The sequence below is a fragment of the Typopeltis vanoorti genome, chromosome 26 (assembly GCF_054136105.1).
Source record: "Typopeltis vanoorti isolate ZY-2024b chromosome 26, IOZ_Tvanoo_1.0, whole genome shotgun sequence".
Lineage (NCBI taxonomy): Eukaryota > Metazoa > Arthropoda > Arachnida > Uropygi > Thelyphonidae > Typopeltis > Typopeltis vanoorti.
In genome coordinates, this window is record NC_143574.1 from 15124392 (window position 1) to 15148230 (window position 23839).

The 23839-nt window shown below is 36.1% G+C and overlaps 1 protein-coding gene across 1 annotated transcript in view; it reads left to right on the forward strand.

The window, feature by feature from the left end:
* Nucleotides 1–23839, forward strand: part of LOC150092349 (enhancer of mRNA-decapping protein 4-like) — a 406953-nt gene that overhangs the window by 246621 nt on the left and 136493 nt on the right. Inside the window, exons 12-15 of the mRNA XM_090414848.1 lie at nucleotides 7282–7453; nucleotides 8393–8455; nucleotides 10530–10620; nucleotides 14026–14120. Of these exons, the coding sequence (XP_090270974.1) occupies nucleotides 7282–7453; nucleotides 8393–8455; nucleotides 10530–10620; nucleotides 14026–14120 (421 nt within the window). The remainder of the gene's footprint in view (nucleotides 1–7281; nucleotides 7454–8392; nucleotides 8456–10529; nucleotides 10621–14025; nucleotides 14121–23839) is intronic.

Here is a 23839-nt window from a genome sequence, read left to right on the forward strand (position 1 = left end):
GCGCATTAATAATATTTAATACAGTTTTTTCATTATTAACACATATATCCTTTATTAATTAATTAAATATTAGATAAAATGAAAGTAGTTATATGAATGTTAAATTGTAAAATAAGTTGTTTACATTAAATAATATTTACAAGTCTAGTCTTTGTGATGGAAGATCATGTTGGATTCTGAAGCGAATAATAATTACTCAAATCTCATAATCAGAATCCAACACTAGCAAGTGGTTACAAAATAAAATAAGATTTCAATTTAAGCTGAAATTAAGTGATTTGAAATAAAAATTAAATTTAGATTGAATTGAATGACAGCATTATATTTAAAAAAAAAAAAAAAAAAAAAGGGAGGGGGAAGAGGGCACATTATTTCTTGCCATTTATGAGAATAACTGTCTCATACCTTGGTAGTAGTGAGGAAGTCATTCTGATTTTAATTTGGATGGTATAAGAAGTGCTTCTCACTCTCTTTAAATTGTTGCTAAAACCTAAACCTGCAATGACTGAAGGATATTGTGGTCATTCCATTCTGAATGTGGTCATACACTCCATTCTGAGGCAAGAACAGATATTTTAGGTTATTGTTGTTGATATGACATTGATGTTTTTTTATTTTTAAACACAATGTCCTGTTTGTCTAGAATACATGTGGAGGCACTCACACTGAACCTGGCAAACACCAGGGAGGCTGTTTATCTTTTGAATTGATGTATTCAAGAGGGATTTGTTGATAGGTTCAGGATGCATTTAACCTTGAGGTGAAGCTGTTCTGTTGTATAGTACATTGGGTGAAGCTCAATTCTTGTTGGAGAGTTTTGGAATTGGAGCAGATAACATGTGCTCTGTTGAGCAAAGATTTGAAAAACAAGATTCAGCACATCATCCATTTCAAAAAATAGGCATCTTCAAATCTTTGTGTTTTAAATGATGATTACGAGTCTTTACTTCCTCTGGGCCATAATTTACAAACAGAATGAAATAAGAAGATTAAAGTATTTGCTGAAAATACTCATTTGATAGTAAATATAAAATGTTAGAGAAGAATCCTTTTTTCACCTCAAGTCACAAATTCCTGAAAATAATATTCAGATATTTAATTTGTACCATAGTCTCATACATAGCCACATCAATCTTCTTCCTATCATAGATTTAGGCCACGTAGCCTGTTCCAGTCTCATGCCATCTCTTTCTTGGTCTTCCAATTCTTCTTTTTCCATTTATTTTATATCTGTATAGCATTTTTGACAGTCTGCTGGTCCATTTGATTTAGATGTTCTAAATCAGATTCTAACCCTTTTTGTTTATTTGCTTATATAGATTAATTGGTTTTATATTCAGGGATTGTAAAATTTCTTCATTTGTTTTATGGCTCCTCTTGGTATATCCAGCTGTTTTTCTGAGAAATTATATTTTTGCTGTTTCATTCTTCTTTTTTATGGTCCATGTTTCGCTTCCACATAATAAAGTTGGTTTAGACAGAACATTATATAGTCTGATTCTGGTGTGTTTTTGTACCAAGGATGGCTTAAATATATTATTAGACCATTTACTTTAACAAAATTTGATATTTTAATATCTTTTTTCATCCTCATGTGATAAGTCACATCCGAGGTATTTGAAAGTATTTACTTGTTCTAATATTTTAGAATGCCATGCCAATAAATATTGTTATATATACACTGTTATGCATATTACAGCATGTGAGCATTATTGCTAGTGTTCACATATACATTTGACTCTCACTATGAAGAACTTATAGAGACCACAAGAATAGTTCATTATATAGTAAATTTTATATAGAATGGTATTGTGCCTATGGGACTGCATGGGGACTTTTCATAAGTTTGTTATATTGAGTGAATTTGTTATAACAGTGTTTGCTGTAGTGCGAGTTAACTGTATGAAGATTCGTTATGCTTGCTTTGTATGAAACATTTACTTGTATTTTTTCTTAAAATATGCATTCTACTCACAAAATGTTATAAAACTTTGGTTAGTATGGTACGTGTACAACCTTGGAAGGCTACAGTGGGGACTTCTCACATACCAGCTTGTTATAATTGTGTTTGCTGTAGTGAGAGTTGACTGAAGATATAGTAGGTTTGCTTCCTATGAAACATCCAGTTTTATGTTAATTTTTTTAAATATAAATTCTGCTCTCAGAAGGTACCCGATTAGTATGATAGGTACCTTGGATAGGCTAAGCATTGAATTATCTGAAAGGACTGATCAAAATGTGGAACTCTTTCCAACCACATCAGACTTCGAGTAAGCAGAGTAGCACCCGGATAAAGAAATTTATCAACCTAACACCATTGTTAGCATCCATATCTGCATTGAGATTCGAATTCACCACCCTGTTAGAGAGCAAAAACATAATATTCACTTTATTCTATATGATATAATCACGTAATCACAAGAAAGATATTTATTTAACCAAATATTTCGGTCTGGAAATAGCAGACCATCGTCGGTGGTATTACAAGAACAGTTTAAAAATATACAAGCTAGAATACTAACAATAGATCGTTGAAATTAGAACATGCCGCGTGATGTTATATCACTAAGTATGAAACGAAATATTTTGAAGTAGAAACATGATTGAATTTGCTATTAAAAAAAAAAAAAAAAAAAAAAAAAAAAAAAAAAAAAAAAAAAAAAAAATTAATGAGTAATCTTGATTAGGCTTTCCCAGATTTTTGATATAGATATGCAGTCATTACGATTCAGGTTGGGATGATGGAGCAAGGCCTCCACGCTTTCCTTGAACAAACGTTCGAACCTATAACGGGATCTATGTAAGAGGCGCGTTTTGGACCAAAGGATGCTGTGGTCAGTTTCAATCCCGTGTTGAGCCAAACCAGACTTTATTCTATGACATCAGATTGAGAGTAGCAAACTGATCTCAATTTCTCAACCTTCAAATAAGCAAATCTTCACTTATCCAGCCCTTGAATATGTTAGTATGTTAGCTGGCTCCTGGAACAGTACTGTGTGTGTCTATGCATTTGTTTACTTATACCTTCAATTAAATAACCAGCAAATATGTTGTCCAACATAACTGAAAGTGAACAGTATAAGTATATACACTAGCTACCAATTATTATCTAGACCAGTAGTTCTTAACATTTTCAAAGGCACTGAACATTTTTGATTATAAGAAGAATTTGGGGAACACCAAAAGCATTAGAGTCATAAAACTAACAATAAACATATGCATGGACTTGCCATTTATAAAAATGAAACTTATTTTAATGCGATCTTGAGCTTGTCGGCTTTTGCAGGTTTCAGCAGTATCAGGTCTAATGTGTGATATAGCTACCCTCATCTCTTTGTCTATATTAATAAGTTTTTCATGCTTTTTAGTTTTTATATGGGTTAATATTGAGAAACTAAACTCACACAAATATGATGTTGAAAACTGTTACAAAATTTTCAGTGCTCTTGTGGAGAGAGAGCTGTCTATTCGGCTTGGACAAAAATCCAAAATTCCTCAAGAGTTATTTCAGAGAATTTCACTTTTAGAGTACAATCCATTGACACAAGGCAACTAATTGTTCATCTTGTAACAAAAATTCACAACTTAATGTATTGTCCAATGGATTTCATATCCAGTCATAATTGTTAATTTTTCTGTTATAACTGAAATAATTCCCTCGACATTTTTATTCAGAGTAGCCAATTACACTCAGAACTGTGTCATGTGACATCTTTCACCGGCAGAACACTTGATTTTCGAAACACAAGTGTTCCGGGAACACCAGTCAAGAACCAATGGTCTAGACACTTTAGCAATTTACAATTGATGCCAGCAGGTGAACCCTAATATCAGGTATGTCCACCTTTGGCTTTGATCACCTCCTGCACTCTTTGAGGGACGCCTTCCACCAATGTGCAGCAGACATCTTGCAGAATTTGTCTCCATTTCTCCATTCCCACAGGTGTTCAATGGGGTTGAGGTCAGACTCTGCACAGGTCAGGGCAGTCAGCTAACGGCCATATCTCTTCATATCATTCCACAACAGCTTGTAGCTTTGTGCCATTGGATATTATCATCTTGATAGTAACATGGGTCTGTTCCATAAAAACTACAGTGTAGACAGCACCTGATTATCCAGAATATCAAGGTGCTTTCATGGAACCACAGACAATGAACCACAAAGTTCTGGGTTTCCACAGAAGAGAAGCAGCTTGTGTGTTGCTGCTCTTATGTAGAAACCCAATAAATGGAGTTCTTTTCATACAGTATTAGTGCTCACTATGGTATTACTGGTGCTCTGGAACTCATCATGGATGATCTGTGATGATTGTAGCAGTTTTTGCATGCCACCCGTTTTAACACCCCCCCCCTCCTGTACCTGTCAGTCATTTTTGGCAGCTGCCCTGGGTGTTTTCCTGCACTAGTGAAGCCAGAATGTTGCCAACTGTTGATTGCTCCAGTTGAGCTGCACTGGCACATATGGACATGCCACCAATGTGACAGCCCATGATGAGACACCTCTCTCGAAGTTGCTGAGTTAAAGTCATGTTGCCATACAACCTGTATTCAACTGCTATGATGAAATACTGCTTCCTACTATCTGTACCCAGTTTTTATGTTATTAATGAACCTGGAATGTTCCAGAACTTCAAACATTGGGTATGCAGACAATTATTGGTAGATAGTGTGTATGCCATAAATGACCATTAGTCATTTATTGGAAGGAAATCCAACTCCTGCTTCATGTTTTATACTATTACCAGACATATAATTCTATCCGTCATCTGTTCCAACTCTGTCCAGCTGCTAATTCAGATGTCACATCAGTATCGCTCTATTTCTTTGCAAAGCAAGTCTACCTTTTTCAGTAGCCCATAAAATACGAACATTCCACATTCCTACTGATAACATGTCTCTTACTGGTCTTAATTTTGCTGTACTACTTTCAGTAGCTGATTTGTCAATCCATTCCTGATTGCTCAGTTGGGTACATGTACCCTTTTTATTCAGGTGACATCTGAGACAGCATGTTGTACTTTTCCCTTGTACTTCTATATTGCACCAAATTTCAATCATGTTTTAATTTTACAGTCAGCACATCAACACTCATCTGACCAGCCTTAATGGTTCTTTCAGCCATTCACCATGGATTATACACTGCTGTTGCCTGTTGGGCCATGGAAGGTATTTCATTTTCCTCTTACCACTCATATCTGAGAGGTGTTTCACATCTGTGCCACCCAGGAATGTGCTCTCTAGGGGTTTCAGGTTCTCTTGAGTAATTGTCTCATACTATTATAGAATTCCATACTTCCTACTAATTTAGGATACATATCAAAAATGATGATGAATTGTTCAGTGTTAATTTTATGTAAATGACTGAATTTTGATAGATTTGAATAAATTCACTCTGATAGACCTCTAGGTATAATATAAAATTTATTCTTCCAGTATATTATATATACAAAAATAGCAAAATACAAGAAAAATATATAATATAAGAATTCTAAGATAATAAAATGCTTAATTATAAAAGAACTTCCTGCAGAATGCCAAATTAGCTAAAAGAGGGTTTGTCTTGTAATCTGACAGTTATTTTCGAAACTTTTAGTTAGAGAGAATCATGAGTTTGTTGATTTGAAAAGTTTTTCTTTTAAAGCTTTAAGAGGATAGGCGAATGGCTACTGTAAATGTTGTGTTTCTCTATCATGTCAAGAGCAGGATTATAGAAATAGCCTGGTACATCAGCAAAGAACGTCATTTGCTGAAGTCCTTTGGGGAGGGGGGGGGGGGGAGTGTTATTTTGATGTTCATTTGATAATTTTTGCTCATGGTAACATTTCAGTGAAATTATACTTTATAAGGGTGGTCTGAAAAGTTCTCTACCCAACAATAAAAAAACGAATTTATAATTTCAAAATTATTTTTATTTTTCAACATAATCTCCCTTAAAACCTAATACATTTATTCCAGCGATGCTTCAGCGCTATTATCCCATCTCTGTAGTGGTTCTCGGTAAGATCTGCAAAATACCCCTCTACAGCTGCAATCATCTTGATTCAAAGAAAAACGCTGACCAGCAAGGAAGAATTTTAGTTTTGGGAAGAGATAGAAGTCAGATGGAGCCAAGTCTGGGGAATAGGATGGATATTCCAACAATTCATAGTGCAGATCCTTTAATTTTCCCATTGCCAAAACACTTGATTTTTTTGCCAAAAAAGATGATTTTTTTTTCTTCTGCAAACCAGATCTTTTCTCATGAATTTTTTCGTCTAGTCTGCTTAAAAGATCAAAATAATATTACCCGGTTATTGTTTTACCCTTTCAAGATAATTGATAAACAATATGCCTTTAGCATCCCAAAACACCGATTCCATGACCTTTCCTGCTGATGGACCGACTTTGTCTTTGGCACTAAACAACCGGCTTCTGTCCACTGTTTTGACTGCTGTTTGGATTCTGGGTGTGTAATGATGAATCCAAGTCTCATCCATAGTAATAAATTGATGCACAAAATCAGTTTTGTTCTTGTGCAAAGCTTTTTCATTTGCAATTCTTCATGCAAAATATATCCTACATGTTCTTTTGAAATCCTATTGTGTGAGCAATTTCACACACTTGGACTCACCAGTCATCCAATACCATATCATGCACTTGATCAATGATTTCTGGTGGTGTTACACTTTTTGGAAGTCCTTTACATTGATCATCTTCAAGGCTGGTACGCCCACATTTAAACTCGGCAGAACATTTCTTAATTGTCGAAAACGAAGGAGAAGAGTGTCCATAAACTTTTATGAATTTCAAATGAATTTCATTTGACATTAAACCTTCTTTTACAAAGAATTATATAACTGCAAGATACTCAATTTTATCCATTTCAAGTGATACACACAACACTTTTGCTTCAGACAGCTGTATAAAACATACTACTTGATAGAATTACTTGCAATTTCACATGGATACTTATGACAGTTGTACTAACTTAGGAAAAAAAAAATCTTGCCAATACTGTTGCCATCTATGGTTGAGGCCGAGAACTTTCAGACCACCCTCGTATTATTTATTTTATTTTTTTAAAAAAAACCTTATTTTATAAGAATAGAAACCACTAATGGGGGAAAAAATCTTATCCTATTTTTCTATATTGGCATTCTAATTTTTCATTGTGTGTGTGTGTGTACATGCACCCACAATACATGGATTGTTGAAATACTTATTAATACTCTGCTGATAATGAACTTTTTAAGACATATTTTAGTCTCTTTTATGATAAAATGTAATTTTATTTTTTTATAGGTACTCTATGTTCTGCAAATACACCAAGAGCCATCAACTAGCCAAGCACACATTTATTCAATATCTGAATTTTCTGTTACATTACCAGTTCTTAGTTTTGCTTTTATTGATGTTTCACACTGTAAAATGAAGTCATCTCTATACACAGAACACTTAGAAAGTGCAGAAAATGGTGAGTTTTATTGCCTAAACTTCTTATTGTTTCTTTCTGATTTGTGTTATTCATTATTCATAACAAATCTTAAAGCATTGTTGTTTTGCTAAATTCATGCATTGTGCTTAGCTTTCTGATGGCATATGAACAAGTTTTGTTGTATATATATATCTAGTCATTGATTGATTACTTTATTAGGAACACCCCCACCATCCATAGCATCTGTTACTCTTGTTGATTATTTTTAACGGTATAGATGAGAACACAGGCTGATAAGAAAATAACTGTTTATTAACTTATTGATGATATTTCACTGGTATTCTATCCAGCATCTTCCGAGCACAAAAACAGTTTGTCACAGTACACAAGACAACCACAATCACAAAGAATACCAGATAACAATCGGATTAGTTTGAACAACTGTAATGTGCAACACAAAGACTAAAGTCCTAATTAGGCACCATCTTTTATTAAACAGCACCACATAAAGATATTTATTAAGGAGTTCTCAGCTTTTAGGCCTGCCTACACAGTTGATGATTCTTGGAGATGACATCACATGCAAAGAATCATGACAATTTGGTCAGTTAAAACTTAAATTGGCATGGCAGCCCAATAGGTTATCATTCCTAAAAATTACAAGACACCTTACAGAATTATTACTTTTGTAAAATTCAGGCAAAAGTTTGAATTAGCCAGATCTCATATTCACAAACTGCAGAAACAAAATGGCAATATTCACAGAGTTTACCAAAACAAATAAAATTAGAAGCACCCTACATGAAGAACTAATTAAATTTTAAAGCCTAAACTGTGTTATATTTCCAAGCTTTAGCAAAAAAAAAAAAAAAAAGTTGAAGGCCATCACTTGAAAAAAATTTAAAATCCTCCAACATATGATGTTACTGACTGTAACAGTAAGATCCCATTTTTTTGAATTTGTCTGATCTCTTACAGAAGAAGCTGTCAACATCCTCATTTCAGATCATAACTTGACTGTCATGCCTGAACAGAAAGAAGGTAAGCACAAAGTTATATTTTTTTAGGATTCTTGAAATTGGTTCAGAGGTTACAGGAATGTAGGTGATTGTTACTCAGAGTTGAAGTTCTTAAGACTATGCTTGTACACATCAATGATTAAAACCGGAGGGAGAATTTTAGCAAGGAGGAGTTTTGTGCTGATGTTTCAAAAAATTCCATGAAAAAAATTATAGCATTATAAAAACATTAGCACATAGAGCTAGAGCTGTTTACTCAAATGATTTTACTCCATAAAACAGGTTGTTATACTTTGCAGAATATCTGAAAAGATTAAAAAAAGTACTCAACAGATACCAGTTACAAACTTCCTATAAACCAGTATTAAAACTGGTTTCCCTTATTTGCTCTCTAAAAGATGAAGTCCACCCATTATCAGTACATGGAGTATATAGACTACATTGTCGGTGTGAACTCCCATATTATGGACAGACAGGCAGATTTACAGATAGGAGAGAAGAATACCAGAAGGGGAAAAAAACTGAACTACATTAAACAATTCTACAGTCCTTTCATATTGAGATTTTCTTCTGTCTGGGGTAGTTCTGGTTGTTATATGGATTGAAGATGGGTTCTCCACATTCTTGGAATAATCCATTATTTTTGTTCAGATTTGGATGATGTTTCAGCATTTCACAAGCTTCGAATTTTCTTTCAAACCAGGTTTTGGTGTGCCTTTCCAGTCAATTCTGTGACATGTTTGGAGTGTGTGTGGTTCTGATAGTTCTGTTTACCATAGTGGAGGTATTTAATGCAGCATGTACATCTTTTCTGATTGGGATGGTGCATCCTGTTTCCCCCTATTGCAAGATAAGTTACAGACACTTTGAAGTTTGTAAAATCCTGGGCGGACAAGGTATGGAAGAGGATCTTTGGACGAGAAAAGTAAATTTCTTAATTTAGCTGGCTGTTTGAAGGTTGTCTTGATGTTGTATTTAAGTAGTGTTCTACCTATTTTTTTCCAAAATGTTCCTAATGTATGGTATGGCTATGGCATTCTTGCAATATATTTTGCTTTAATAGCATTTTTATGTAGGATCATGTGAACTGTTTTTTTTTATTGCTCCATTTTTTACAAATGTTTGGTTAATGAATTCAAATTCTTGGTTCAAAGCTTGTTCATTGGAACAAATTGTTAGGACTCTGTATTTGAGGGTGCTGATGACTCCTAGTTTTTGTGTTGGATGGTGGTATGAATTTTTATGTTTGTATTAACCTGTATGTGTACTTTGCAGTAGAAAGTGAAGGAGAAGCAGCCTGAGGGAAGACGTTTGATTAGTGTGTCTAGGAAAGGAAGAGAGTTGTTGTTCTCAATTTCAATGTTGAAGTGGATACGTTTGTATTGTTTGCTCAGGTGGCTTAGGAATGTATTTAATGTTTTGCAGCCGTGGTGCCATATCATCAATATATCTGAGCCAGACTTTGGGTTTTCGGCTGGCCAAATCTAGATCTCATTGCTCGAAGTCCTCCATGTAAAAATTAGTTATTGAGGGGGAAAGTGGCGATCCCATGATCATACCTTCTTTTTGTAGGTAAAGTTATTTTGCTGCACGAAATATCCAAAGCAGAAGTATGTGGGCAAAGAGGACTGTGATATCAGGTGGAAATATGTTTTGTAAGCAAAGAATAGTATCATTGATCAGGACATTAGTGAAAAGCGCAGTTATGTCAAAGCTGACTAATAAATCTTTGTTGTTGAGTGTGATGTTTCTAATTTATTTATGAAGTGTTATGTATTTTTTATGTAGGACGGGGATACATATTTTTTGTATCCACATCAAGGAGTTGGTACATATTTTTTATGTACCAACTCCTTGATGTGGCTGCTAATTTCTTGGCTAAGTGATAATTAGGGCTGTTGATTCCTTCAACTATCAGCCGTAGTTGTGTTTGAGGGAAGGAATTGACAGCCTTCTGTTGTGTTGTGTCTCCATAAATTCCTCACTCTGATTGGTATAACGGTGTTTGCTGTAATGAGTCATTTGCATACATGTATAAATGTGTACATACAAAAACTGCTTTAAATGCTTACTGATATGAAAATTTTGCTTATTAGATGAAACAGATGCAGAACTTGATGATGATGTGACTCATGATGAGAAATATAAAGATAGTATTATGGTAAAACTTTTCTGGATCACTACTAAGTAAGTCTTTGATTTTGTTAATAAAGAGGCATATTTTGAAATTAATATCTTTAAAACATTGAAACTTCTTGTGTACATTGCTTTCACCTCCCCCCATTAGTTAATATATTTTCTGACTTAAATTTTGATAGTTTGAAAAATTCATTTTCTCTGAATAGGAAATGGAATCTTTAAGCTAGACTGAAAATTCTAATAGCAAATTATCATATAATCTGTACCCCAAAAATTTCATTTACTGAACACAGATGAATATATTTTTAACTTAATCTACCCAGCACAAAAACATTTAACATAGTGTTGCTATAATAGATGAGAGAGGAAGTCACTATACCTTAGAAAAAGGATTAGTTCTGCTTAATGTTTACAGTTGCTGCTAAAAGCCAACAACAACTCAGAATACAAGTTCTATTGTGAGTAGTACAGTGGAAAGTACCATATAAAATTTATTACAGTATTTTGTTAAATGGTAAAACTAAGAACTACTGTATACAATTACTTACCAGCAAATGATTTTAATAGGTGCCAGAAGGTCGTAGCTTTTATTGTTTAGCTAAGATCCACAAGAATTTGGTTGAAGTATATAGTTGTATGAAGGTTAAATAAACTCTGAGTTTAGTTAGCTTGTTTTAAGCTACTTCAAGAGGAAACTGTATCAGATTTGCTTTGCTAATTGTGGCTCTCTTTTGGTTTAGATAAGCAGGTACCTGCTGACAAAATTGCATGAAGCAGCCATCCACAATCTTCATAGATCACACATTTATTTTTAAGTTCTCAAAGCCCATCATTAATCTCTTGATTCTTAAAATAATAACACTTTATTTACTTAATTTATTTACTTATTGTTTTGCATTGCAAACTTTTTTTTGTTCATTTCACCCACAATAGAAAACTTGTTAGGACCAAAGAATAGTTTGCTACAATAAATTTCTAATAATATAGTATTTTCTAAACAACTTTGAATTAAGATTGCTTAAAGCAAGATAACTGGGAAGAGAGCTCTGCATAGCCTTTTAAGGAATGTGAAGAACTGACTATGGCTACTAACCTAATGTCCCTTCATCTTATTGTGATATACTCTGTTTGCACTGAATGAATGTACCCTGTTGGATACTGAATGAACAAGAATAGGCTGACAGTTTGAGATTTAGATGATCAAATTGTATTCTTATTGCTTAAATCAAAACGTAATAACAGTACAGCATGATGAAATTCCATGTTGACTGGGATATTGTACAGCTAAACAAGACCCCACTATTTCTGTCAGAGGAACAGGGTAAACTGTGAAAAGTCAGTTACTGGAACAAAACCCACAAACTCCAAATCACGATCAGTAGAATTCAGCATTGGCACTATCAATGGAAAGGGAGTGGAATTAGCAGAGGAATTGGATATAAGTACTATGCTGACATAATTGGTGTTAGCAAAACAAAGGTGAGATTCTTTTTAAAAAAACCATTACAAGATGCTATATTCAAGCAATAATGCTCAGAGCTCTCATATTATAAAAGCTCTACTCCAGTCATGAATTCAACCATGTCACCAAGCTGCTGGAATTATGCAGTGTAGAATTCATGATTGCAGTAGAGCTCTAATAATATCCATTTATAAAAAGGGAAATAAAACTGTGCAAATTAGAGGAATTTCCTTAAATAGTTTTTACATACAAGATTGAAAGCATGTTTGAGAAAAGGCTAACAAGAATTGAGGAGTGGAAATTTAGAGAAAAGTAAGCTGGATTCAGTCCCAGCAGAAGTTGTCAGGGTAAGATATTCACTTTAAGACAAGTAGTTGGGAATATAACATGGATTTATATTTAAGTTTTGTAGATCTGAAAAAGGCATATGACAAGGTGTTAAGAGAAAAACTGTGTATGGTAGCCTATATTTCAATTGCAAAATCATCAATTTCCTAAAAAGAATGGAGATAATGGGCAACCTTGTCTTACCCCTGCTTTTACATCAAACCATCTTCTCGTATTTCCTTCTATTCTAACTGACAAGTTAAATATAGACTCTGTATTGCTCTGTATAATGTTCCACAACAAGACCACATATAATTGTAGTGTTTTAAAGAGCTCTTTTCTGGACATCTTGTTATGTGCCTTTTCCAGATCTACAAAACTTGAGTTCTGATTTCCTTATTATATTCCGATAGTTGATTTCTCGACTATTTGTTGTAAAGTTAAAATCGGATTTCGAAAACCTCTATTTGGTCCGAACCCAGCTCGTTCTTTTCCAAATTTCTCTTCCATAATCTTTCTCAACCTTTTTTCAAGTAAACTTGCATAAATCTTACTTGGAACACTTAGTAGAGAAAACATCTGTAATTCTCGCATTCAACTTTATTCCCTTTTTTATACATGGGTACTATGACAGCTCTGCTCCAATCATCAGCAATTCGACCTTCTGATCAGGCCCTCTGAATTATGCAGTGGAGCCACTGTGAAACTTTTATACCTCCATACTTAGACATTTCTGGTCAAATATCATCTACTCCAGCTGCCTTTCACAATTTCAAGTTTTGATGGTTTTTTTCTACCTCAAGCATTGATATGTACTCCTCTTTGCATTCCTCTTGAAAATTTTCTAGTATGATTCTGTTACTGCTTGGTTTATTTAATGATCTTTCAAAGTAATTACTCCAGAGGTTATATGGAGTAATTCATAATATTTATTTTCCATACTGTAAGTTACCAAGTCTTCCCATGACTTAGCTCACTTACATTTTTCTCTGTATTCTTTTAGGGCATCTGCCGACTTATTTGCCAGCAACTTTTGATATGCTTTCTTCTTTACAGGACTGCTTCTTTAACTTCTTGTGTCCACCATGGTGTTGTTAAAAGTTTTCTCACTTGGTTATACTATAAATTAAACAAGCCAAGAAATTATAATTATATTCTTGGTTTCATCTGTTATCCAAGTGCAAGCAAACAATGTTTGCACATGAAGGAACTTCACGACCAGGTTACTTGTACTTGATGAGACTTCAATGAAGGTCAAAACTGGTCTAGGTGTGACCTGTTTTTCTTTCTTCTCAGGATGTGAGGAAGAAGATGCAGAGAAAGACCATTATATAGGTGAATTGATACATTAAGAAGTTCCGAAGTTATAACAGATTAATTAATTTGAGGAAAGTTATCAGTAAGAAGTTTGCAATGATGTAATCTTTTTATGTAGTACTATCATAATATCCTGTATATTCCCCCCCCCCTCCTTCTCTTTAGGATATGTATTGGGAATTTGATTATGACTGTAAATGGAACTTTTCGGCACTGAATGACTTTGCCATACTGGTATTTGTTATAGTGAGAGTTAGTAGTTGTATTAATATTATTAAAAAAATGTATATATCTCTAGTATATTATTTATTTTTATTTTATATTTTATTTATTTATTTATTTAACAGATCTCTACAGATGTCACGAATTATCTATCAACCAGTAATGTCTCTTCCTATCCAGTCAGCGGACTCTGTGAGCTCGTTATCTCAAGAATCTTTTGGTAGAACTAATCTTTTTATTAATTGGTCATTTTACATAGTACACTTTCATGATCATTGTTTTGATTATAATATAAAGACATAACATTATACAGGAATTTTATAACCATCAAATAAAATTTTTCTTAATTTCCTAAAACTTCGGTAACATTTCAGAATTATGTGATATAGTCACTTTCTGGCATATCTTATGATTGCTCCTCAAGATAGGCAAAGGATACTATGATAGACCAGCACAAATAAGATTTCATTACTAGTTTATTGTCAATTTTCTTTCAATTGATCTGTCATTTTTGAGAGTTCTAATAACATGATCTGATTTTCCAAATATTCCAGAGCAGTTTCAATTGCATCAGTTCATTTTTTTTCTTTCTTTTTTTTTTAGATGACCATATAACCTTAACACTATAAATTAACTCTGGTCCGTTATAATAAAATCTGGTTACATTTTTATATCTTCATTTTTAATATGGTAAAACCATATTAAAAATAAAGATATTAGAATATTTGTTAAACTGTTTTACTTTGAATCCATATCTTGGATCTACGTGTGTTCAAAAACTGGTCTAAACGTTGCTTTATATTCTGAGATCCTGTTTTAGCATATTTATTCATTAGGCTTCACCACCAGTGGTGAAGACAAGCAAAGACACCGAAATGGTGTCTTTGCTTGTTCTCTCCATATTTAGTTTGCCATCTTCACTAAATTTTTTGCCTACATAGCTGAAGTGTATCATATACTGTAATTTTTATCTTGTTTATTTTTCTAGAGTTCATCTTTTCATTGCTAACTTTCATATCAAATTTGTTACATGTTTAATTGTACCTGAACTACATCTTAGCTATTGGATTAAATGACTTTAAAAAAATATAGACCTGGTTTTCTAAAAGAATTATATCATCTGCATAGCCTACAGAAATTAGCTGAATGGCATGTATTTTGATATTGGGGTTAATATGAACTACTTAACCACGTCACCATCAATATGGATAAAATACATCACTATTCTACACTTCATATCCATCATATATTTCAATGTAATATTAATGGTATTACAATTTTAATATGCACTTCACATCCATGGTAATTTGGATGTATATATATGTCTTGGGTGGTTAATAGTGCATTCAACATAATTATAAGTAACATTAGAAATAGCATAGTTGTAACTTGCATCCAAGTTAACATCAAATCATATTCTTGCACAACCCTTTATATATTACTGCTGATCAAAGGATTAATGAGTAAAAAGCAGACTAAGGAGACAGTATTATGTCCTTAGTCTGCTATCATGAGCGTATGACTAAATTGTGCTTTTCAGGTGTAGAAGATTGAAGATAATAGTGATTTTGTCAGAGGTCATGAAAGGAAAGAAAGGAGTTAATAATTTGGTTAGAATGAATGATTTAAAAGGTCAATGTGTAGAATGCAATAATTTGGTTCTAACTCTTTATTAGAGTTAGAACCAAATCACTCTTACCTAATTTTCTATGTTATGTTAGGAGTGAATTTGGAATGGCCATAGTTGCAAATGAATTGATGTCAGTTGTGTATGTGGAGGAATTTGTTAAGTTTTTAGAAATTGGAAGTGAATTTTGTGGATGAAAGGACTTGTATATGCCTGATGGATTGCACATGAGTGCATTTGGATTGTCTGGAGAAAGTTTTTTTTCAGTCAAAGAATGGATGTGTGAAATCAGGGAAGCTAAAATTATTGGGGAGCAGATGAGCATTGATTGAAAATAAGATTAGAAAAGTCATAGAATGATGAATGGAGATTCTCAACTCTTAAATCTGAATGAAGCACTGATTAAAAGATTCAAGAATATCCGTGAGCCTAAAGGGATATTCTTCTTCATGTAACTTCCTCAGTGAGAGGCTCTGTTAGTGGCTTTCCTTTTTGTTTCTGCATAGCAAGTAACTCAATTTTTCTTGCCTCCAGCTTCCTTTATACACCATTCTATTTCATCATACATGTTATCTATTTCTGTTTCCTCATTCTGTTCTTTAGGAGCATATATTTGAATGATCAGCATATCTCTATGTTTAGAATTCACTAGAATTGCCATTACTCTATCTGAATTTTTGATGATATGGATAATGTTTTTATTAATTTTCTTCTCTACAATGAACGCTTCACATCTCCTTGATATTTCACCACCTGACTTTATATATCTTGCCATTTGGAAGTTTCAACTCAAAGTCCGATGATCCTTTCCAAAAGGTTTCACTTATTCATAGTATACTAATATTCAATCTCTCTATCTCTCTCTCATCACATTAGCCAATGTCCCAGATTTATTCAATCCTCTTACATTCTTCTTCTTCTTCTGCAGCTTCTTGCACTTAAGTGGGATCACTGTTGATAATGAGTCTCCTCCACACCTTCCTGTCTTGGGCTGTCACCACATCCAAGTTCTTCATCCTCAAGTCCTCTTCTACCAGCTCCCTTCATCTCTTCTTTGGCTGCCCACGCCTCCTCCTTCCTTGCACATCCATCTACATGACCCTTCTTCCCACATATTTGTCCTCCCTCCTCATCACATGACCAAACCATCTCAACCTTGCCTCCTGTATTTTCACTCCTAAGTTTGTAACTTTCACTGTTCCCCTGACATAGTCATTTCTCAGATAATCCTTTCTGGTCACACCGCGCATCCACCTAAGCATTCTCATCTCTGCTACTTCCATCCTGCTGATGTTATTTTTCCTCAAGTCCACAGTTTCTATAGCATATGTCATAGCTGGCCTCACTACTGTCCTATAGATTTTGCCTTTCAGATTGATCGGCACCCTCTTATCGCATAACGCTCCAGCTATCTCCCTCCAGTTCCTCCAACCCGCTTGTATCCTGCATCCCACTTCCTTCTCAGCTCCTCCATCTTCTTCTACTGTTGAACCTAAGTATCTAAAGTCTCTCACCTTCCTGATGACATTTCCTTCCAGCTCCAGATCTGTCTCCTGTCTGCCGCCCGCTGTGCAACACATGTACTCTGTCTTACTTCTGCTCAGTCTCATACCGCTCTCTTCCATTACTTTTCTCCTTTCCAGTTTAGTTCCTGCTTCTTCTCTTGAATCTGCACACAGCAAGATGTCATCTGCATACAACATTGTCCAAGGCGCATCTTCTCTCACCTCCTCTGTTACCACCTCCATCACAATATTAAACAGAAACGGACTTAATGCTGACCTTTGATGCAAGCCAGCTGTTACTTGGAAACTTTCTGTCTGTCCCAGACAGGTCCGAACACTTGTCTTCACATTTCTGTACATTTCCCGCACCAACCTGACATATTTCTCCGGAACCTTTTTCTCTCTCAGACACCTCCAAACTTCTTACCTTGGCGCTGTATCGTATGCTTTCTCCAGATCAATAAATTCCAGATGTAGCTCCCTTTGTTTCTCTCGATACTTTTCCATCATCTGCCATAATCCAAAGATAGCATCTGTTGTATATCTACCAGGCATGAAGCCAAATTGTTCCTTTGCAATCTCCACCTCCTTCCTCAACCTACCATCAAGAACTCTTTCTAGGATTTTCATTGTGTGGGACATCAACTTTATTCCTCTGTAATTTTTAAGTCTTGTGCATTCCCTTTACCCTTGTAGATGGGAACAAGAGTTCTCTCTCTCCATTCCTCGGGTATATTTTCCTGTTTGCCAACAGGAAAATATACCTGAAGAACAGGTCCCACAGCAGGTCAATTCCCTCTTCCCCCAGTGCCTTCCATGCCTCCACTGGAATTCTGTCGCGGCCCACCAATTTTCCATTCCTCATCCTCTTCATGGCCTCCGTCACTTCCACTCTACTGATGTTCTGCACCATCCCCTCAGAAGGCTGCCCATCTTCTCTGTGAGTCCTTGCATTTTCCTCATTCAAAAGTCCCTCAAAGTATTTTTTCCATCTGTTTCTTATGTCCACATCCCTCCATAATACTCTTCCTTCAGCGTCTTTGATCTGCCTCACATGTAAGATGTTCTTTGCTGCTTTATTTCTACATTTTGCTAGTTGGTAAATTTTTCTCTGTCCTTGTTTCTAATTGATCATACAGATCTTGATATGCCATGGCCTTCGCCTGTGCCACAACTCTCTTGGCTTCTTGCTTTCTCTCTCTGTACACCTCTCTGTCCTCTTCCACTCTTGACTCATCCCACTTCTGCTTTGCCTTCCTCTTAGCTGTCACTGCCACTTGTACATTATTATTCCACCACCAACCCTTCTTCTGCTCTCTAATCTTTCCAGATGTCTCACCAAGCACCTCGATTGCACAGCTCAGGATTACTTTTGAATTATGTATCCACCAATCTTGTACACTTTCCAGTCCATCTGGAATCCTCTCTAACATCCTCTCCCTAAAACGATTCCTCACACTCCCCTCTTTTAAGCGAAACCACTTAATTGTCTTCATCCCATGACATCCAGAGGTTCTTATCTTTGATCTTATTTTAAAGTCTGCGCACAGCAGTTGGTGTTGCTGTGCTACTTGATCTGTTGGAATTACTTTACAATTTGTCACAACCTTAAGATGTTTTCTTGTAGTCAAAATGTAGTCAATTTGTGAACTGTTGTTACCACTCCTAAATGTTATCAAATGTTCTTCCCTCTTGTAGAAAAATGAGTTCACAATTGCCAGATCAAACGCTACTGCAAAGTCCACAACCCTCTCTCCTTCCTGGTTCATCATTCCCACTCCGTGGCCACCATGCACCCTTTCACAGCCTCTATTCTGTCTCCCCATGTGTCCATTCAAGTCTCCTCTGACAATCACCATCTCATTTTCTTCCAGTTCCCTAATTTCTTCATCTAACACATTCCAGAACTCATCTTTCTCCTCTGCTGTACAACCAACTTGCGAGGCATATACACATAATACGACCACCCGCTCTTCTCCAAGACCCAATTTCATTCGCATGATCCTGTCGTTCCTTCTACCCACTTCCAGTACTTCGCCCTTCATTCTGCCACACACCAATTCCTACACCATTTCTTCCCTCGTTATTCGCTCCAGAGTAGAACAATTTATATCCATCTCCCAGTTCCTTTGCCTTTTCCACCTTGTCTCCTGCACACATAAAATGTCCAACTTCCTCTTCCTCATCATGTCTGCCACCTCTCTTCCCCTTCCAGTCATGCTTCCAACATTCAGTGTTCCCACCCGCAATCCTCTCCACCTGCTGGGCTCGCTTCTTTAAACGCACCCGCCCTTGATGCGGTAGCCCTTGTCCACTTCTCACAGCTGTAGGGCGATGTGGCCGCGCGTCGCTTAAGGGGTACGCCCTAGCCCTTATCATTTTCTCTTTGACTCATATCATAGTTTGAGCTGGCACTGAAGTTTTACGACCGGATGCCCTTCCTGACATCAACCCTCGCCATTTATCCAGGCTTGGGACTGGCACCTATTGAGGCTAGCTTGCCTCCTTCGGTGGCTGCATAAGACGAAGTGACTTAGCAAGATAGGAAAGACTCATCCCTAGCCCTGGAATACTCTAATAGCATCAGGGGGAAGGAGCAAGGAGAGGAGAAAGAAGAGGAGGGACCAGTCTACAGAATAATATAACAGGTTTATATTACATGAAGTAAGGCATGGTCCAGCATCTGGTACCTCGGGTTTGCATTCCCGTACTCACTAAAGTGAGCCATTGAGGTATTCAATCCTCTTACATTCCATGTAGCAATCTTCAAGCAATTTATGCATTGAGTTTCTTTATAGCAGTCACAGACTGATGATGCCGCAGAGCCTGCTACATCACCCTGACATTACCATTCTAGGCATATTGAGACTACCCAGACTTTATTTCTTTTCTGCTTAGACATGATGCGTTACACAGTGGTAGTTTTTACAGAATGGGCCGCCAGGACCATCCAACCCCCAATATGAATAGAGGACCGCAGTCATTGGTTAGCAGGTCCGATGAGCCTACAAAGTAGTGCCACCGACCATCCCCCCCCCCTCATCCACCACTGAGGGGACACCCCCAGTGTGCTGTGACAGCCCAGCGACTAGAAAGGGATATTGTGTTACTTATATACTAATGCTAAAAGTGTGAGAAAGTGTAGTCTTTGGTGTAGCCTAAAGTGGCCAAAAATTATAGGCATTAGTGAACTTCATTAACAGGGGAAGATATTATGCTTTCATGGGATTTATTAAAATATGAGGGATACTATATTTTAGTGAGGATAGAGAGAAAAAACAGGACTAGTGGAGAGGGAGAGTTTTTGTTTGATGCTAGCAGAAGAATTACAGCCAGTAAAAGTAATTCAGCAGTCTCAATTTCTAATGTGGCAGTACATTTGAAGCTATTTGGCATGATATAAAAGCCAGTAGGACAAAATATATAGTTGGTTATGCTATAGGCCATGGAGAGCAGAAGGGGATATGGCTGATATGCATTTGCCATATTAACTCTTTGAGTACAGAATGAGTAATCGTTATGTGTATCTTCAACTATGGGAACATAAATTAGAAGGAAAAGGGTGCAGGGAAGTAAGGAAATGGAATTTATGCAGCTATATTGAGAGAGAGAGAGATGATCACCTGAAACATTATGGAATGGACAGTATCAGTAGTTAGAGAATATTAGATCTAATAACGGTATCTGGGAATTGTCCTTTCAAATTGGGAGAGTACTCATGCAGTCTTGACCTGAGATGTGAATAAGCATGTGAAAATGTCAGACAAAAAGAGAATATATATGTGGAGCTACAAAAGCTGCAGTGCCTCAGGGCCCTGTCACAGGTGGTAGAGTGCTCTTGTATCTCCCTCATTATTTGGGGCTCCTAAATTGGCCCTAATTTTTTGCAGCCCCCAGCCAGAGTCTCGTGTGCCTGTGCAAAATAAGTATGGGCGTGCAAAACTGGTGATCGTGACAAAATCAGGAGTCGGCTTGGACTAGTACCATAGCTTAAGATTTGCAAGGGAAGGATATTAGAAATGCATGAAAAATGGGCAAAGGATATTTAAGCAAAGCAATATCATATTGCTTACTTACCTAGGTTAAAAGGATAAACAGGTGATAGTTAAATGGATGAGTAGTATCATTAAGCAGGATTTGCAAAAAATATTATGGAGGTAAGGAGAATGGTTAGGTCAGCAAGCTCATGAGCAATACAAAGCACAGAGAAGAAAGTGCTAAGAAGGATGACTAGCATGGTAATGAAAGCAATATCAGATCAAGAAGAAATTAGCCAGGATGGTCAAAAGACATTACAGAGTTCTCTGTAATATATGAAACATTCTCTTTCTCTCTTACACACAAAGAAAAAAAAGAGAGAGAATTATAGATGTGTGTGTGAATGAATAAGCTATACAGAGATGAATAATTGCCTGGTACTTAAGCTTTCATTTTTTTTTTTGGGGAGGGGGGAATGATTATTCTCCCAAATAAGAAATATCGATATAGAATAGAATCATTTGTTTACATTTGGCTGTCATGATAAGGTTACCAAATTGTTTTAATAATCTTGTAAATTTATTGGAAGTATGATGCTCTTTAATTCAATAGTCACTGTTTAAGCCATTCTAGCTAATCTTGACATTCCATGTTCTTGTAATCAGATGTAATCTATTATGATTTTTGTCTTACGTTTCAACAGACCAATCACTTTGTCCATAGTAATTAAGATTACATGACACAGTGTTATGACAGATGTTCGGAGCAGAGCTCTCTTAGTACCCATCTATAAAGAGGGAAATAAAACTGAATGTGAGAATTACAGAGTTATAACCCTAACAGAGTTTTCCTAGTAAGATTTATGCAAATATACATTAAAAACAGTTCAGAAAAATTGTTGAAAGGAAGCTTGGTGAAGACCAAGCTGGATTCGGGCCAAATGGATGATGTCAGGATCAGATTTTCACTTAAAACAAATGTTGAGAAATCTTGGAATATAACAAGAATTTATATTTAAGTTTTGCAGATCAGGAAAAGGCATAGGCATATGACAAGGTGCCAAGAGGTAACCTCTTCAAAATGCTACGGTTATACGAGTTTTTTTTTTTTATTTCGTATCCAAACACAACTAGTACAGTAGTAAGTATGTGTTACAACATGATTTACACCAAATGAGGATACATTACAATGAGATCAGCTTTGATTTGGTAGGTGAATTATACAGAGAAATAATAATTAAATATGAAAAAAGGAAACTATACATAACTTATATACAACAGATATGGTCAGATGTTCCTCGAGTATCTTGCACATTCAACTGCTCTTTCTGTGCAGGATATAAGGTCCTCTTTTGTGCAAGGTGATGGAAGAAAGGGGCAAGCAAGAAGGTGTTCCATGGACTGGGTTGTCCCACACTCACAATTGTCTGGGCCAGTGAGGTAGCCCCATTTGATGAGGTTTTGTTTGCGGCGTCCTGTCATTTGCAGTCTGTTGAGGCTTTTCCAAGTATTCCAGTCCAAGTGGGCACCACGTGGAAGATGTTCGGCTGTTGGAATACCAGTATTATTTTCAGGATACAGTGCTAGCCATTGTTGAAGTCTTGTCTCCGGGAGGTTTTTAGGTGGTTTAGCAGTTGCCGGGAAGTTATGTCGGGCACTGCGGTCTGGATGGCGTTCATCATTCATTTGTCTGCTTCTTTCATCAGCTGAGAATGCAGATCTTCGAATTGAAGGGGGTGCGATACCAGCCAAAGTATTGACTTCAGGCATCCTGCAATTAAGCAGCAGCTTTCATTCAATGCTGGATCAAGTTTTTCAGCATGGCAGGATCTGGACCATACTGGACAGGCGTATTCAGCAGAAGAATAGCAAAGGGCCAAGGCAGAAGATCTCAGTGTGTGTTAGGGTCTGCACCCCATTTGGAGTAGGTAAGCTTTCGTAATATAAATTGCCTTTGTTTTTTTCTATGTGGGTTTTATATGAGAGGGTGTGATTGAGAGTCACACCGAGGTAGATTGGGTTCTAGGCATGTTCTCTATTACAGCCTTCCCAAGAAATATGTAGCTTCCTGTTTGCTTCGTTATTGTTAAGGTGGAAAAGGCCAGTATGGGTTTCCAAAGTTTTCTGGGTTATGCAGTGGCTGCACTGCATAGTTCAGAAAGCCTGGATAGAGGGACGAATTCCCGATGATTGGAGGGGATAATGTACATCCTTGTCTCACACCAGATTTAACATTAAACCATCTTCCTGTACTTCCTTCAATTCTAACTGCCTTTTTATATATGTGCTCTAATAGCGCCCATATATAAAAAGGGAAATAAAACTGAATGTGAGAATTACAGAGGTATTTCCCTACTGAGTATTCCTGGTAAGATCTATGCAAGTATACTTGAGAAACGGTTGAGAAGAATTGTGGAAGAAAAGCTTAGTGAAGAACAAGCTGGATTCAAGCCAAATAGAGGATGTCAGGATCAGATCTTCACTTTATGACAAATAGTCGAGAAAGCATGGGAATATAACAAAGATCTGTATTTAAGTTTTGTCAATCTGGAAAAGGCATATGACAAGGTGCCAAGAGAGAAGCTATTCAATATGCTACAGTTATATGGTGTCAATGGGGCATTATATAAAGCAATACTTAGTCTGTATTTGAGTTGTAAGTCAGCAGTTAGAATTGAAGGAAGTACAGGGAGATGGTTTAATGTTAAATCTGATGTGAGACAAGGATGTACATTATCCCCTCTGTTATTCATTATTTATATGGATCACATTATGAAGGAAAGTGGTATTAAACATGATATGAGAATTGGAGATGTTAATGTAAGCTTTT